At 41.7% G+C, this 15729-nt stretch overlaps 1 protein-coding gene across 1 annotated transcript in view; it reads right to left on the bottom strand.

Moving 5' to 3' along the window:
- The window catches only part of LOC143474471 (ribonuclease inhibitor-like), an 82587-nt gene that overhangs the window by 54509 nt on the left and 12349 nt on the right, over positions 1–15729 (bottom strand). Inside the window, exon 4 of the mRNA XM_076971937.1 lies at positions 11267–11440. Within this exon, the coding sequence (XP_076828052.1) occupies positions 11267–11440 (174 nt within the window). The remainder of the gene's footprint in view (positions 1–11266; positions 11441–15729) is intronic.

Genomic DNA, 15729 nt, shown 5'->3' with positions numbered 1-15729 from the left:
AAGTGGCCGGCACGAGCAGTCTCCCCGGGGTCGACCCCCAGCCACCAACCGGCCCTCCGGGAGCTGAAGCCCCCGCCAACCACCCCGACTAGCTAATGGAACTGATCAGTGGGAACCAAAGAGAATTAAATTCCTCCAACTGGTCTTTAGAAGAAGCAGACATTCTCTCCAGACAGATGTGATCAAGTATTAAATTTTTGTAATGAGTAATATGCAGGTCCTTTTTCGTTTTCCAATTGATAAGAATGGTTTTCTTGGCGATGCATAGGGCAGTGAGAACTATGTGTGATATGTCTGCCTCTGTATCTAATTCACTGACGTCTCCTAAGATGCACAGTCTGGGGGAAGTTGGGATGCAGCTTTTAAGCCCCGTGGACAATTCTACACATACCTTCTTCCAGAATTCCTTAACAGGCCTACAATCCCATATAGCATGCATATAGTTATCAATTATATTGCCTGTACAGTGGGTGCATATGTTTGACTGTGCTAGGCCCATTGGAACATCCTTTGTCCTGTATAATGTGTTCTATGAAGGACTTTGTATTGTATAAGTTGTAAGTTGGGGCTTTTACTTATTTTGAAGATATTTGTACATATGTCGGTCACGAAATGTTGATCTGGATTAATAAATAGATCTTGTTCCCATTTGGCTATTGGAAGGGAAATTGAGTCATCAAATTTTAACAATAATTTATACAGTTTTGATAATAATTTAGGAGTATATAGATTTAAAAATTCAGTTATCCATGCTGATATTTCTAAATTCAGTTGATTGCGGTTGTATCTCTGTTGAATGATGGATTTTAATTGTTGATAATACAGAAATCTACTGTTGTTTATTCCATATTCTGATACAAGTTCCTGGAATGTGACAAAGTTTCCATCTTTAATAACATGTTCTAAATTTTTTATTCCCTTGTCATGCCATGATGTGAAATGTAATACTTTCTTGTTCTGACAGATGTCTGGATTGTTCCAAATGGGTGTTAGTTTGCATGGGATGAGTGGGGACCGAGTTAATTTAAGGAATTCCCACCAGGCTGTCAGTGAATTATTTATACTAAGGCTTTTAAAACAGTCCTGACGCTTAATATTAAAGCTAATGTAAGGTAGGTCTGAGAGTTTTATTTTCCCGCAAAATGCTTGTTCTAGGTCCAACCATGGCCTGTCTATTAAGTCGTATTTGACCCATTTTAAAATGTACTGTAATCTACTGGCTAAGAAATATTGATAAAAATTTGGTAATTCTACGCCACCATTGCGTTTTGGCTTTTGCAAGGTTTTCATACTTATTCTTGATGGCTTGTTTTTCCATAGAAATTTTGAGATGTTTGAATCTAAAGATTTAAACCAAGCAGCAGAGGGTTTATTTGGGATTAGTGAGAATAAATAGTTAACTTTGGGTAGAACCATCATTTTAATGGTAGCGACTCTCCCCATGAGTGATATAGGTAAAGCGTTCCAACGTGTGAGAACATCTTCTATTGTTTTTAATAGAGGGATAGGATTTAACTGCACCAAGTCTAACAGTTTAGCAGAGATATGTATGCCTAAATATCTAATATTACCTGATTGTAGTGGAGTGGTGGTCGTGTTCTGGAAACTACAGTTTATAGGCAAAACTGTTGATTTGCCCCAGTTGATGGAATATTCTGTTATAGAAGAGAAGCTGTCTATAAGTTTGATTGTATTCGGAAGAGAAGCTTGTGTGTTCTGTAGGAAAAGTAATACATCATCTGCGTAGAGACTTATCCTATGGTTTGTGGTTCCTGTGTTAATTCCTGTAATATTAGCATTTTGTCGAATTGCTGCTGCTAATGGCTCAATGAAGAGAATGAAAAGTGAGGGTGATAGTGGGCAGCCCTGCCTGGTGCCCCTCTGTAGAGTGAAGCTTTGTGAAGTGATATCGTTTGTCCTAACATGTGCATTAGGAGAACTATGTAAGGCTTTGATCCAGTTTATGAAGGATGAGCCAAATCCAAATTTGTGTAGAACTGCTAATAAATATTTCCAGTTTACCCGGTCAAATGCTTTTTCCGCATCTAAAGATACAATGGTAGTCTCTAATTTGTTAATTGTGCAGTAATCTATTATGTTTATTAGTCTGCGTGTATTGTTGGCAGATTGTCTACCCTTGATAAAACCTGTTTGATCTGGATGTATTATAAGTGGGGTGATTTTCTCTAATCTTCTGGCAAGTGCTTTGCAAATAATTTTAAGATCTACGTTTATGAGTGAAATGGGGCGATAGCTGGAAGGAAGTGTAGGGTCTTTGCCTGGCTTTAGAAGTACACTGATGTTAGCAGAATTCATGTCTGGAGACAGTACATGATCTTTTTGAATTTGATTTACCATCCTAAAAAAGGTTGGTTCTAGCACAGACCATAATTCTTTGTAGAATTCTACAGGAAATCCATCTGGTCCTGGAGCTTTGTTATTTGGTAGCTGCTGTAGGGCTTCATGTAATTCGGGCAGAGCAAGTGGTGAATCCAGTGCAGCAATTTGTTTGTTTTCCAGCTTTGGGAGATTTATATTATTAATAAATTCTTCAATAGCTGAATCAGATGGATTAATCTGTGATGCGTATAAAGCTTTATAAAACTCTTTAAAAGCTTTATTTATTTGTTGTGGGTCGTGAATAATGCTACCTGTTGAGTTCTTAACACTAGAAGCGCCGCGCCTCATTTACATACTTATACCTAGAAGCGCGGAGGGCCGGTCATCTGACCGCTTTCACCACCTCCTACTAGCGCCGTGTTGTTTTCACCTACTTAAAGCGCGCCTCGGGCGGTCAAAAGACCGCTGAGTCTTTACACAGGGGAGCTGGTACTGACACATAATTAACGCTAGATGGCGTTTTGCACAAAAGGAAGAATGAGCCGCCCAAACAAAATATTCGTAATGGTGACATTTGCACGTAACGTCAATATGTTAACAAATTAATGTGACTAAACCTTTTAGAATCAGTGCCTTGTGACCTTGTTCTCAGTAGCTTTCCCATTGTCAGTTTTGTTTAGTTTCATATTGCATTTCCTGGTTTGTGCGAAAACGTAAATGCAAAATATAGTTTCAGTTTTGTTTCTTGGTTAGTGTAATAGTTTGCTTATTTGTCTGTGTGTTATTCTGTTGGCATATATGTCACTATATTATCATGTACGTTCGCCACACCACTAGCCCACTGGCCCGCACCCCCACTGTGAAGCGTTCACGTCTTTTGTCTTGCTAATGCTACAGACTGCGCTGCAGCCTTCCACCCCCACATCCACAAAAAGCTTGTTCGATACTCAGAGTAGCAAAGTGAAGCCCGTAGACTGAGCTAAAGCAAGTTTGTTTGTATACTCAATGTTACGCCATTTCAAGTTTTAATGTCTAAAAGTTGTGTATGTTAGTGAATTGTAGGCTATGGTGAACATAACAAATCTACAAATAAATGTCTATAATGTTTTGTGTTAGACAAAGAACAAAAAGCATAAATAGGCAAAATAATTACAAAAATATCATTATAAAAGGTAGGCTATGTACCTTTGCGTAACAAAACGCAAAATTATTAAAATGATACGGATGGCTTCACGAATATAGTTGCCTCTGTCCTCTCTAATGTTCACTTTTTTATCTTGCCGTATTGTGTTGCCGTTTCAAATGAGGTGTTTGATCGGTGAATAGCCGATGTGTGATCCCACGTCCTAACGACCGTGTTATCACCGAGCGTTATCACCATTCGGTGATTTACATGTATCGTATATTGCATAAGTTTCGTTCCCCACCTCAAATTAAGTTCCATTTATGTAGTGAATTGTGAACTTGAGAATAAACCTCCGCCGCTGTGGTTAATGTTCATGCACTGTTTGAACAATATTTATTAATTACAGCCAGGTTTTGGAGGTTGTAGAACACAGCTACAGGCCAACAACGGGTGCATCCCGTCTCTCTTTAGCGTATATTGCATAAGTTTCGTTCACCACCTCAAATTAAGTTCCATTTATGTAGTGAATTGTGAACTTGAGAATAAACCTCCACCGCTGTGGTTAATGTTCATGCACTGTTTGAACAATATTTATTAATTACAGCCAGGTTTTGGAGGTTGTAGAACACAGCTACAGGCCAACAACGGGTGCATCCCGTCTCTCTTTAGCGTATATTGCATAAGTTTCGTTCCCCACCTCAAATTAAGTTACATTTATGTAGTGAATTGTGAACTTGAGAATAAACCTCCACCGCTGTGGTTAATGTTCATGCACTGTTTGAACAATATTTATTAATTACAGCCAGGTTTTGGAGGTTGTAGAACACAGCTACAGGCCAACAACGGGTGCATCCCGTCTCTCTTTAGCGTATATTGCATAAGTTTCGTTCCCCACCTCAAATTAAGTTACATTTATGTAGTGAATTGTGAACTTGAGAATAAACCTCCACCGCTGTGGTTAATGTTCATGCACTGTTTGAACAATATTTATTAATTACAGCCAGGTTTTGGAGGTTGTAGAACACAGCTACAGGCCAACAACGGGTGCATCCCGTCTCTCTTTAGCGTATATTGCATAAGTTTCGTTCCCCACCTCAAATTAAGTTACATTTATGTAGTGAATTGTGAACTTGAGAATAAACCTCCACCGCTGTGGTTAATGTTCATGCACTGTTTGAACAATATTTATTAATTACAGCCAGGTTTTGGAGGTTGTAGAACACAGCTACAGGCCAACAACGGGTGCATCCCGTCTCTCTTTAGCGTATATTGCATAAGTTTCGTTCCCCACCTCAAATTAAGTTACATTTATGTAGTGAATTGTGAACTTGAGAATAAACCTCCACCGCTGTGGTTAATGTTCATGCACTGTTTGAACAATATTTATTAATTACAGCCAGGTTTTGGAGGTTGTAGAACACAGCTACAGGCCAACAACGGGTGCATCCCGTCTCTCTTTAGCGTATATTGCATAAGTTTCGTTCACCACCTCAAATTAAGTTCCCTTTGTTTTGATTTGTGTGTCAGCTTCACACAACTCAACATTCAAAACACAGCTTAGGTGCAGTCTTTGCACATTTGCCACAGACCAGTCGCTTACATGTCTGGCAGATGTCATACGTTTTGTTCCCTGAACATCTGCCGACTTGGCATTGTTTTCTTTTTGAGGGCGGGCAAGGAGCTTCAGGTAAAATTCGCTTTTGTGCCACTGCCCTAGCCGCTTTCGCCATTTTCTGCTGTGCACACAGCTCCTTTACCAACTCGAGAATAAACCTTCGTCTGCTCAGGTTAACGTTCATGCACTGTTTGAACAATATATGTGCATTTATTGCAGCCAGGTCTAGGAGGTTGTAGAAAACCGCGACAGGCCAACGACGGGTGCCTCCCTTCACCGAATACAGTCGTGCCATTTGATCCATAACATCAACGCCACATTTAGTCGTGTTGTAATATGAAACAGTTTCAGGCAGTTTCTTTGCGCCATTATCAATTGAAACTGTCTGATGCATTGAGCTCAGGATGCATACATTTTTTTTAGGTTTTGCCTGGTAAATCATTAGAGTTATTTTTCCAGCCCGCAACACCTTGGTGGAAAATCTTTCAGACTGTGCCTGTGTACATGGGGGCATCTCACGTCTCATTTTATTCATCGTACCAACAATAGTGGTTTTGTTCGCCAAAAGGGTGTTTGCAAGTGCCAATGAAGTGAAGAAATTGTCAGTCGTTACATTTCTTCCTTTACCCGTGAAAGGCTCCATCAAACGCAACACAATATTTTCAGACAACCGTTGACCAGCCGGCCTGCTTTCATCTTTCCCTAGATAGGGAATGGCGTTCAACATATATTTTGTTTCAACATCAGCGGCCACCCAGAACTTAATCCCAAATTTATCGGGTTTATTGGCCATGTACTGAGTGAAACGACAGCGAGCTTTAGTTGGGAACAGTTGCTCATCAACAGTTATGTTCTCACCGGGCGTGTAAGAAGCAATACTGTTTTTCACAAATTTATCAAATATCTCCGAGATCATAGCAAATTTATCAGTCGCAAGGCGGGCAGCCCTTTTGCTCTTGTCATCAAAGCGCAGATAGCGCATGATATCTCTGAATGTCTGTCTAGACATTGTCTCTTTGAAAATGGGATTTCCTAAGTCAGCAGACCAGTATTCATCAAGTTTCATGCTTTTACCGGCTGTTATACCTCTCAAATAAACGAGACCCACAAATGCTTTCAATTCGTCAGCTGTTAGTTTGAACTGAGCATTATTTCGTTCAGCCTCTGCCTCTGTGTATTTCAGAATTGCGCCCCACATTTCTGTGTCAAACACAGTAAGCTGGTCAGTGGACTTTTAATTTTGTCCTTGGCATAACACGTAGGCCCTGGGGTTTCTCTCACAATATTGCACTCTTGTGCTCTACCCCGAGGTTTGCCAGCAGTTTCAAACCACACCGTACCGTCTTTGGCCTGAAATGAGTCACCACCACACTCAGTTTCAGAGTCCGATTCTGAATCAGATTCAAGATTCAGATCCATTTCACTTTCGCCCTCTCCATCCGACACCTCACATTGTTCGCCCTCCGATTCCATCTCATCAATATTGCACAGCATGTCCAGCACTTGCTTTGGGGTGTACATGATTCTCTGTGCCATTTTTATAATGCACTATGCAACCTTTCAAACGCCCAAACCGAGGAGTCACGCAAACTGTGTTGCTGTTCGATCACACAAACCAAGCTTTCAAGCAAACTGTGTTGCTGTTCGATCACCCAAACTGAGCTTTCAAGCAAACTATGTTGCTGTTCGATCACCCAAACCGAGCTTTCAAGCAAACTGTGTTGCTGTTCAAACGCCCAAACCGAGGAGTCACGCAAACTATGTTGCTGTTCAAACGCCAAAACCGAGCTTTCAAGCAAACTGTGTTGCTGTTCGATCGCCAAAACCGAGCTTTCAAGCAAACTGTGTTGCTGTTCAAACGCCCAAACCGAGGAGTCACGCAAACTATGTTGCTGTTCAAACGCCAAAACCGAGCTTTCAAGCAAACTGTGTTACTGTTCGATCGCCCAAGCAGAGTTTTCACTCAAACTGTGTAGCCGCGTCCCGACGAATTTATAGCTCACGTTGCCTCATGAATGCTATTGTGAATAAAGTGTTCATAACAGCACCGCCCATGCCATCATCTCAGTTTCGCTCGCAAAGGTATGCATTTACATACGTAACTTGCATTCTGCTTAATTCTTTTGTAATGCCAGTGTGTCAAAAGCAGCCATACATAATGTATGTATCTAACAGCTAGCCCTGGCGAAGAGGGATTATACCCGAGAGATCATTTCTTTGAGATATTGACTTGATAAGTAGGCTAATTACCATTCGCAGAATTCCTGCAAACTACTAAAGCATTTATTAGGCAAAGCAAGACGCTCTCACGGTTTGAAAACCCTTGAAGCAAACTTATATATAGTATATATTAAATAATATTAATAAATAAAGTATATATTTTAAGACTTTGGAAAGTGAAACACTTTCACTTTCGTTCAACGGACGAATTCCTTTTTGTCTTTACACAATAATCAGTTTGAACTTTGAATAATTTAGTTTTGAAAACTATTGATCTTTATTTAGTTATACTAAATATTAAATGACATACGAATCTTTGCGACACCCGCTGGCAGAAAAGAGAATCACAGTCTTGAAGTGTAGGCGACGACGACAATATTACAGAGATACGAGCGAAATCGATTGAAACTAGCATGTGCAGGGTTTCTTTTAACAATGTAAAAATACTAGTTTATTAAAAGGACAATTCTGGGAAAAGTCATGAAAGGAGGGTTCTGAAATTGGATCCAGTGCAAAGATATTATTTTTTTTTGTGCTGCTGCGGTCAAGTGACCGGTGCTCGGCGCTTCTAGGTATAATTAGGTCGACCAGAGGCGGCGCTTCTAGTAGACGTCACAGCGGTCAAATGACCGGAGCTTTGGCGCTTCTAGTGTTAATAGAGGAGATAGTTGTTTTTTCCTTATTAAGCTTTAACTGATTAGCAAGGAATTTTCCAGATTTATTGCCATGTTCAAAATTCTGCCAACGCAGTCTTTGCAGTAAAAATTGTCTTTTTATCTATTATTTCATTTAATTCCAGTTTGAGTTTCCTCAGCTTGTTCAGTGTGTGTTCTTGTGGTGAAGCAGCATGGGCAGCTTCTAAAGATTTTATTTTTTCTTCCAATTCTAATACCTGTGTTTTTTCTGTCTTTTTCTTATGTGTGCAGTAGGATATTATTTTCCCCCGCATTACTGCCTTCCCTGCTTCCCAAAAAACACACGGAGAGGTACCTGGTAGATCGTTATATTCTAAATATGTTGCCCATTCTTTTTTGAAGTAATTAATGAAATCTTGTTCCTTAAGTAATGATGTATTTAATCTCCAGTTCCTCGTTGCTGGTGTGGTTCTTTTCTGTGTCAAAGAGAGAGAGACCGGTGCATGGTCACTGATAGTGATAGGATGAATACAAGTGTCTGTGACATCTGTCATAATGGAATTGCTAACTAAGAAGTTGTCTAAACGAGAATGTGAGTGATGTACTGCCGAAAAGAAAGAGTAGTCCCGGAGAGTGGGGTGTTGTGAACACCACGCATCAGAGAGCCAAAAATCGTTCATATATTGTTTTAGGGTGCCTGCAGACTGCCAGTTCCTTTGACTCACTGCTGTACTGAGCCTGTCCATATCTGGATCAAGTACCAAGTTGAAGTCTCCTCCTATTATTAGTTTGGTGTCAGAGTGATCAGAGAGTGCAGTGAAAATATTGTGAAAAAAGGAGGGGTCGTCAACATTCGGCCCATATATGTTAGCAAAACATAAACGCATATTTAGAATGGATAGGTTGAGTATTATGTATCTACCATCTGGATCTGTTATATTGTTGCTAATGGAAAAGCTTATCCTTTTGTTAATTAATATGGCCACCCCCCTTTGTTTTGAGTTGTAACAGGCTGAGTACAAGTGTGGGAACTGAGGGGAGGTCAGTGTGTATGTAGGTGTTTTGGACATATGTGTTTCCTGTAGAAAGACAATATCTGCTTGTAAGTCGTTTAGCCGATTAAAAATTTTCAATCTCTTTTTCCTCGAACCAGTTCCATGTACATTCCATGTGACGAACTTCAGTGAACTAATGTTAAAACTACTTGTTTGAGTGTTGGATGGTTGCTAAAGGTGTGTGTGTTGCACTTCCGTGTTGTATGCCTGTGTTGAATGTTTCGTGTATGTGTCTGCGCTATATGCCTGTGTGTCTGTGCCTGCATGAATCGGTCATGTGTGTGTATCTCCTGTGTGTTAGTGTGAGATTGTGCTATATGTCTACGTGTGTGTCTGTTTTGCATACCTGCCTGCATGTGCGTGTGTGTGTGCATACAATGCATTGCAGTCTTGAAAGTGGGTGAACAAATCGCTGGGTGAGTGTAGAAAGAGAAAAAGAGAGGGGAAGGGAAAAGGAAAAGGTGACGTACACTGAAAGTGCATATACAACAAAAAAAAGTATAAACAACTAGGACTTATGACGGAAAACATACGGTACGGTGCTAATTAGACCGGCATTAGTTATTTAAACTTAGACATGTCTTATTGTTCTAGGCGAAAAGTAATGTGTAGTAAGGAGTTGGTGTCGGTGTTGATACAGTTCACCAGTTTAGAACAGCCATGGTGTTGTGTTGGTGTCGCGGTAGAGTTGACCGTTCACGTAGAGTTTATCCACTGATATTACAGCCCGGGAACCTGCTTTACATCTGTGTTTATGCTTATGTTCATGTTAAACCGTACTAGTTTGAGGTATTCTGTTTAAAGCTTGTTCACTTAATTTTACTAATTCATTTACCTCAAACCAAGTACCAAGTACTGCATAGCATAGTTAAACGTGTGTCCCACTATACGCTCATTGGGGTTGTATAGTGACCGACAATACCGTGTCTTAGTTAGGAAACATTTGCGTTGTGTTCGTGGCTGTAGTGGAGAGCTCGGTTTGGTTTTAGCGCCGTCGAGTTTCTCCTGTCTAAAATAGGCCGTAAGGTGAACATCGAAAAGTCCTTCAAAAAAAAAATTCCGCTCCGCGCTCTCCGTACCAAACACGCTTCAGCTCATAAAAAGAACGAGTTATGTTGAGGTTTTAAAAAAAGTTTTGCCGCTCAAAATACTGTACTTTTTTTGTTTGCAGCGTTTAATGGAAGGACTAGTGCCTGGCAAGGCGTATGTACATATTCGGCAGGCGTAATAACACTTTGCCTCGCGAGAGGTGCCACGGTTGAGACGTCATCAGAATGGACCAATCGGATAGCTGGTATGTCAGCTGAGAGTGTTCAAAAAAATAAATCTTTAAAACGTAAGGTTTGTTACATGCATATATCGTCTGTTAAGCATGAGGAAATACAGAATTTCACCAGCACAAGGTGGAATACTTATCTAAATAGTCTTGGACAGTGGCTAGAGTTGAGGGGCGAGTGCAGAGACGTAGCAGAAAGTTTCAAACAGTCTTGAACTGGATTTAGAAGAAATTTCCGATGATGCGGCTTTCATCCCACGTGCTACCGGAGGATTATTGACCAGCGAGAGATCTAAATAACTAAACGGCGTCTCATGCGAGAAACAGAGAGGGGAGATGACCAACAGGACCCCCAAACTAGCCAGGCTATCCCTGATTCAACTACTGGGACTACTCCGACCAGGAAATTTCGGTCCAGATCAAGCCTGCCCATCTCGAGCTCTGGCCCCGTTCTTCCTGCCATCTGCATCATTTGCAAGAAAGGCTGCAAATTTGTCGTCGCGGGTGGCAAACGCCATAAAGAAGCTTTGACAAAAACACAGACTTTAACTGCAGGTAAGACTGGGTATCACCCTCACCCCCCACCACACAGTAGGTAGTCTATGAAAATGTATCCCATCCCCCAACACACACAACACACACACAGATGTTGGGAGAAGTTGAATGACTATGTAGCCTACACTGCTACACAATCCTTGTATTTGTCTAATTCTAATATCAATGTATGTCTGAATTGCCATAATGTGTTGTGCATGTGTGTGGGTGTGAAATTACTTTCCAATACATATGCCTATAATCCCCCCCTCCCCAGTGTTTGGGCTATGGGAGTTGACCACTATTAGTGGAGACCTTAGGTAAATTGAGTTTATATAAAATTAGGTAAATTTAACCGTGTCTGAAATCCCACCATTTCGTAGGTAATTTTATGAGACTGATTACTAAATAAATTTGGCCAGCACCTACACTAAATTTCATTTCATTTCATTAAAAAATTCATACTTTAGTTTATTTGGTCTGCAGTGTGGATCCTCCAGTAGATCAGAGAGCTGCTTCACTCCTGAGTCTCCCTGTATTTTCCCACTCAGGTCCATCTCTCTCAGCAGTAAGGGGTTTGAACCTAGAGCTTTAGTCAGAGAAGCACAGATCTTCTCTGCAGCAGGACTCTTCAACAGTCTGGAGAGAGAAGAAGAAATTAATTTGAATAAAAATCAATGTCATAAGTCACTTTTATCTCTGTGGTTGTCACGTATGACCATGCCCCCCTCCCGTAGCTGTCACTCCGAACTCCCTCATGTCTGTGTTCCGTGTCTGTTCATCCCGCCCAGCTCGTTTGTCTTCGTGATTCCTCGTTTGTTACCACGCCCCTGTATTATCATTCACACCTGTCCCTTGTTTTCAGTCCCATGTATATAAGCCCCTGAGTCTCCCTTGTCCTTTGTCGGGTATTTTGACTGTTTGTTCTTTGTACTTGGCCGTAGTGTGTTCCTGCTTTTTTGGATTCTTTGTATGTACTCGTGTCCCTTGTCCTCGTCATGCCCGTGTCTGCATGTTTTACGGACTGCCCTCCCGTTATGGACCCGGACTGGCTAAGCGATGACGATTATGGTATTCCCTCGAATAAATCTCGCTCTTAATAATAATAATAATAATAATAATAATAATAATAAATCTGTTTTATATAGCGCTTTTCTTAGTACTCAAAGTCGCTTTACAGTAATTTCACACAAAAATTCACATACAAACATACACACAAAAAAAAGAAAGAAAACAAAACGGAAAGATAGGGTAATGACCTAAGTGTTATATGCAGACTGGAAAAGGTGTGTCTTGAGGTTTTGTTTGAAGGAGTGCAGAGAATCAGTTACGGATGGTCAGGGGTAGAGAGTTCCAGAGGGTGGGGGCAGCAATGGCAAAAGCCCTGTCCCCAATGGACCTGTGTTTGGTGGAGGTAGTAGGAGTGAGGAGGTTGGCGTCTGCAGAGCGGAGTTTGCGGGTGGGGGCGTGACGGTGCAGGAGATCTGATAGGTATAAAGGGGCAAGGTTGTTGAGGGCCTTGTAGGTAAAGAGGAGGATCTTGAAGTGTATGTTGTTTTATGGGAAGCCAGTGAAGTTGACGAAGGACAGGGGTGATGTGTTGTCTGAAGGGGGAGCTGGTGAGGAGTCGGGCAGCAGAGTTTTGAACATATTGTAGTTTTTGAAGAACAGAGGAGGGGAGACCATACAGAATGCTGTTACAGTAGTCGAGTCTGGAGGTGATAAAAGCATGAACTAATGTCTCTGCAGCAGTGGTGGGAAGAGTGGATCGCAGACACGCTATGTTGCGTAGGTGGAAGAAGGATGTTTTGACTACATGGTTGATGTGAGATTTGAAAGAAAGTGTGGGGTCCATATAAATCCCAAGGTTTCTGACTAGGGGGGAAGGAGTGACAGAGTGGCCGTCAATATTGAGAGTGAGATTCTGGCAGGTGGGGAGGCTGGATTTTAGACCGAAAATAATGATCTCTGTTTTATTACTGTTTAGTTTGAGAAAGTTATGGGTCATCCAGTTTTTGATGTCTGTGAGGCAGCAGGTGAGGGTGGAGAGAAAGGCAGGAGAAATGGTTTTTGTGGTGATGTAGAGTTGAATATCATCAGCATAGCAATGAAATTTGAGGCCATGGCGACGTATGATGAGTCCGAGAGGAAGTATGTACAGAATGAAGAGGATGGGACCCAGAACTGAACCTTGAGGGACACCGTGTACGACAGGGATGGTGTGGGATTTGTGTTGGTTGATGGTAATGTATTGGAATCTGTCAGACAGGTAGGATTTGAACCAGGCGAGGACGGTGTTGGTGATGCCAATCGATTAGAGTCGATTCAGAAGGATAGAGTGTTTTACTGTGTCAAAAGCAGGACTGAGGTCAAGGAGGAGGAGGATGGTGAGAGAGCCAGAGTCAGAGGAAAGCAGGAGGTCATTTATAACTTTCAGTAGGGCCGTTTCGGTGCTATGGTGGGTGCGGAAACCGGACTGGAATGTTTCGTACAGGTTATTTGAGAGAAGGTGGATCTTGAGTTGGTTTGCAACGACTCTTTCTAGTAGTTTTGACAGAAAGGTGAGGTTTGAGATGGGTCTGTAATTATTGAGGTCCTCCGGGTCAATGCTGGGTTTTTTAAGAAGAGGAGTGATGGCTGCAAGTTTGAGAGGTGAAGGTACTGTGCCAGAGGTGAGGGAGGAGTTTATGATATCTGTGATGAATGGAGCAAGGGGAGTGAAGCAGTCTTTGACGAGTTGAGATGGCATAGGGTCCAGGGGAGAAGTATAAGATTTCATAGTGGAGAGTATTTTGGATAGGTCAGCAGAGGTTATGGGTGAAAAAGTAGATAGCTGAGTGTCAGGTGGAGAAAAAGAAAATGTGGGTTCCGGTTGTAGGGTAGTGGAGGATGCAAGCAGGTGGTGGATGGTTTCTGTTTTCGAATTGAAAAATGCCAAGAGCAAGTCACATTTCTCAGGGGTGAATGATGATGGAGTGTTGTCGTGGGGTTTTAGGAGTTTATTTATGGTAGAAAACATGGAACGTGGATTTGAGGAACCTGAGTCAATAATGGCAGAATAATAATTTGAGCTGGCTTTATTTAGGGCTAATTTGTAATGTTGCATGTGATCTTTGTAAGCGAGGGTGTGGACTGTGAGACCAGTTTTCTTGCATAATCGTTCTAGCTGTCGGAGATGTTTCTTGAGTTTATGGAGTGCCGGGTTGAACCAGGGTGCTGAATGGGAAAAGGTGACTGTTTTTGTTTTCAAAGGGGCCAGTGTGTTGAGGGATGTAGACAGAATATTGTTGTAAGTGTTTACGAGGTCAGTGGGGGTTGGGTTTTCAGGGAGAGTGGAGCAGGAAAGACTGTTCGATATGCAGGTGGAAAGAGTCACTGGGCAGATGGATTTAAGGTTGCGAAAAGTGATTTTACGGTTTTGTTTTGGGTCAGGGGTGGGGATGTCAATGTCAAATATAATGGCTAAGTGGTCAGATATGGTGAGGTCAACGCTGGACATGTTATGGATGTGAAGGCCAGTGGAGCAGACCAGATCCAAGATGTGTCCACGATTGTGGGTTGGGAAATTTGTGTGTTGGGTGAAGCTAGAGCAGGTTAGGAAATCCAGAAAGTCCATTGCATGTTTACAGTCTGGGGAGTCAATGTGCAGGTTGAAGTCACCAAGAAGCAAGATAGATGATGAAATAGAGAAAAGTGCGGTGGTGAAATCCGAAAGGTCAGATAAAAAGGATGGGTTGGGTTTGGGGGGTCGGTAAATAATAGCAGTGATAAGACGTTTAGGTCCAGGGAGTTTAAAAACCAGATGTTCAAATAATGGGGCTGAGGGGAGGGACAGTGCACGGGGTTTTAGGTTTTGATAAAAAATGGCAGCAATGCCAACCCCCCCTGCCCTCGGTACGTGGGTTGTCTAAATAGGAGTATCCTGCTGGGGTGGTTTGATTTAATAATAATAATAATACATTTTATTTAATAGCGCCTTTCTAACACTCAAGGACACTTTACAATTACAACAGCAAAAAATAAATAAACTCATACATAAAATACAAGTAAGAGAAACAATAAAATATGACACAGTAAAACATGGATCAGTTAAACATTAAAAGCAATCTTGTACAGGTGAGTCTTTAATGAGGATCTGAACTGTAGAAGTCAGTTTATGTTCCTTATGTCAGGTGGCAGCGAATTCCAAAGCCGGGGAGCAGAGCGACTAAAAGCTCTACTCCCCATGGTGGTGAGACGGGCAGAGGGGACAGTCAGGTGAACAGAGGAGGAAGATCTGAGAGTGCGAGATGGAATAGCGACAGTGAGAAGATTAGAGAGATAGGGTGGGGCAAGGTTATGGATGGCTTTGAAAGTGAGTAGAAGAATTTTATAGTCTACACGGAACTTGATTGGGAGCCAGTGGAGCTGAGACAGTACAGGTGTGATATGGTGGAATGAAGGGGTTTTTGTGATGATACGGGCAGCTGAGTTTTGAACCAATTGAAGCTTATGGAGAGATTTGTGTGGAAGACCAAAAAGCAGGGAATTGCAATAGTCAAGGCGGGAAGTGACGAGGCTGTGCACAAGGATGGCAGAGGTATGTGGTGTAAGGGCAGGACGAAGGCGACTGATATTACGTAGATGAAAGTAGGCGGACTGGGTAATTTTATTGATATGTGATTTAAAGGATAAAGAGTTGTCGAGGATGACACCCAGGCTTTTTATCTGAGAGGAAGGGAAAACAGATGTATTATCAATGTCAATGGAGGGACTGTTAATTTTAGAGAGTGTTGATTTAGTGCCAACAAGTAGAACCTCGGTTTTATCACTGTTTAATTTTAGCAGATTTGCAGTGAACCAGGGTTTTATTTCCGTCAAACAATCAGTAAGGGTGGAGAGTGGGAGAGTGGGAGTGGGTTTACAGGAAAAATAGAGCTGGGTGTCAT

Source organism: Brachyhypopomus gauderio, chromosome 14 (assembly GCF_052324685.1).
Source record: "Brachyhypopomus gauderio isolate BG-103 chromosome 14, BGAUD_0.2, whole genome shotgun sequence".
Taxonomy (NCBI): domain Eukaryota; kingdom Metazoa; phylum Chordata; class Actinopteri; order Gymnotiformes; family Hypopomidae; genus Brachyhypopomus; species Brachyhypopomus gauderio.
Note: the sequence above shows the minus strand (reverse complement) of the source record. Positions and strands in the feature narration are given on the sequence as shown.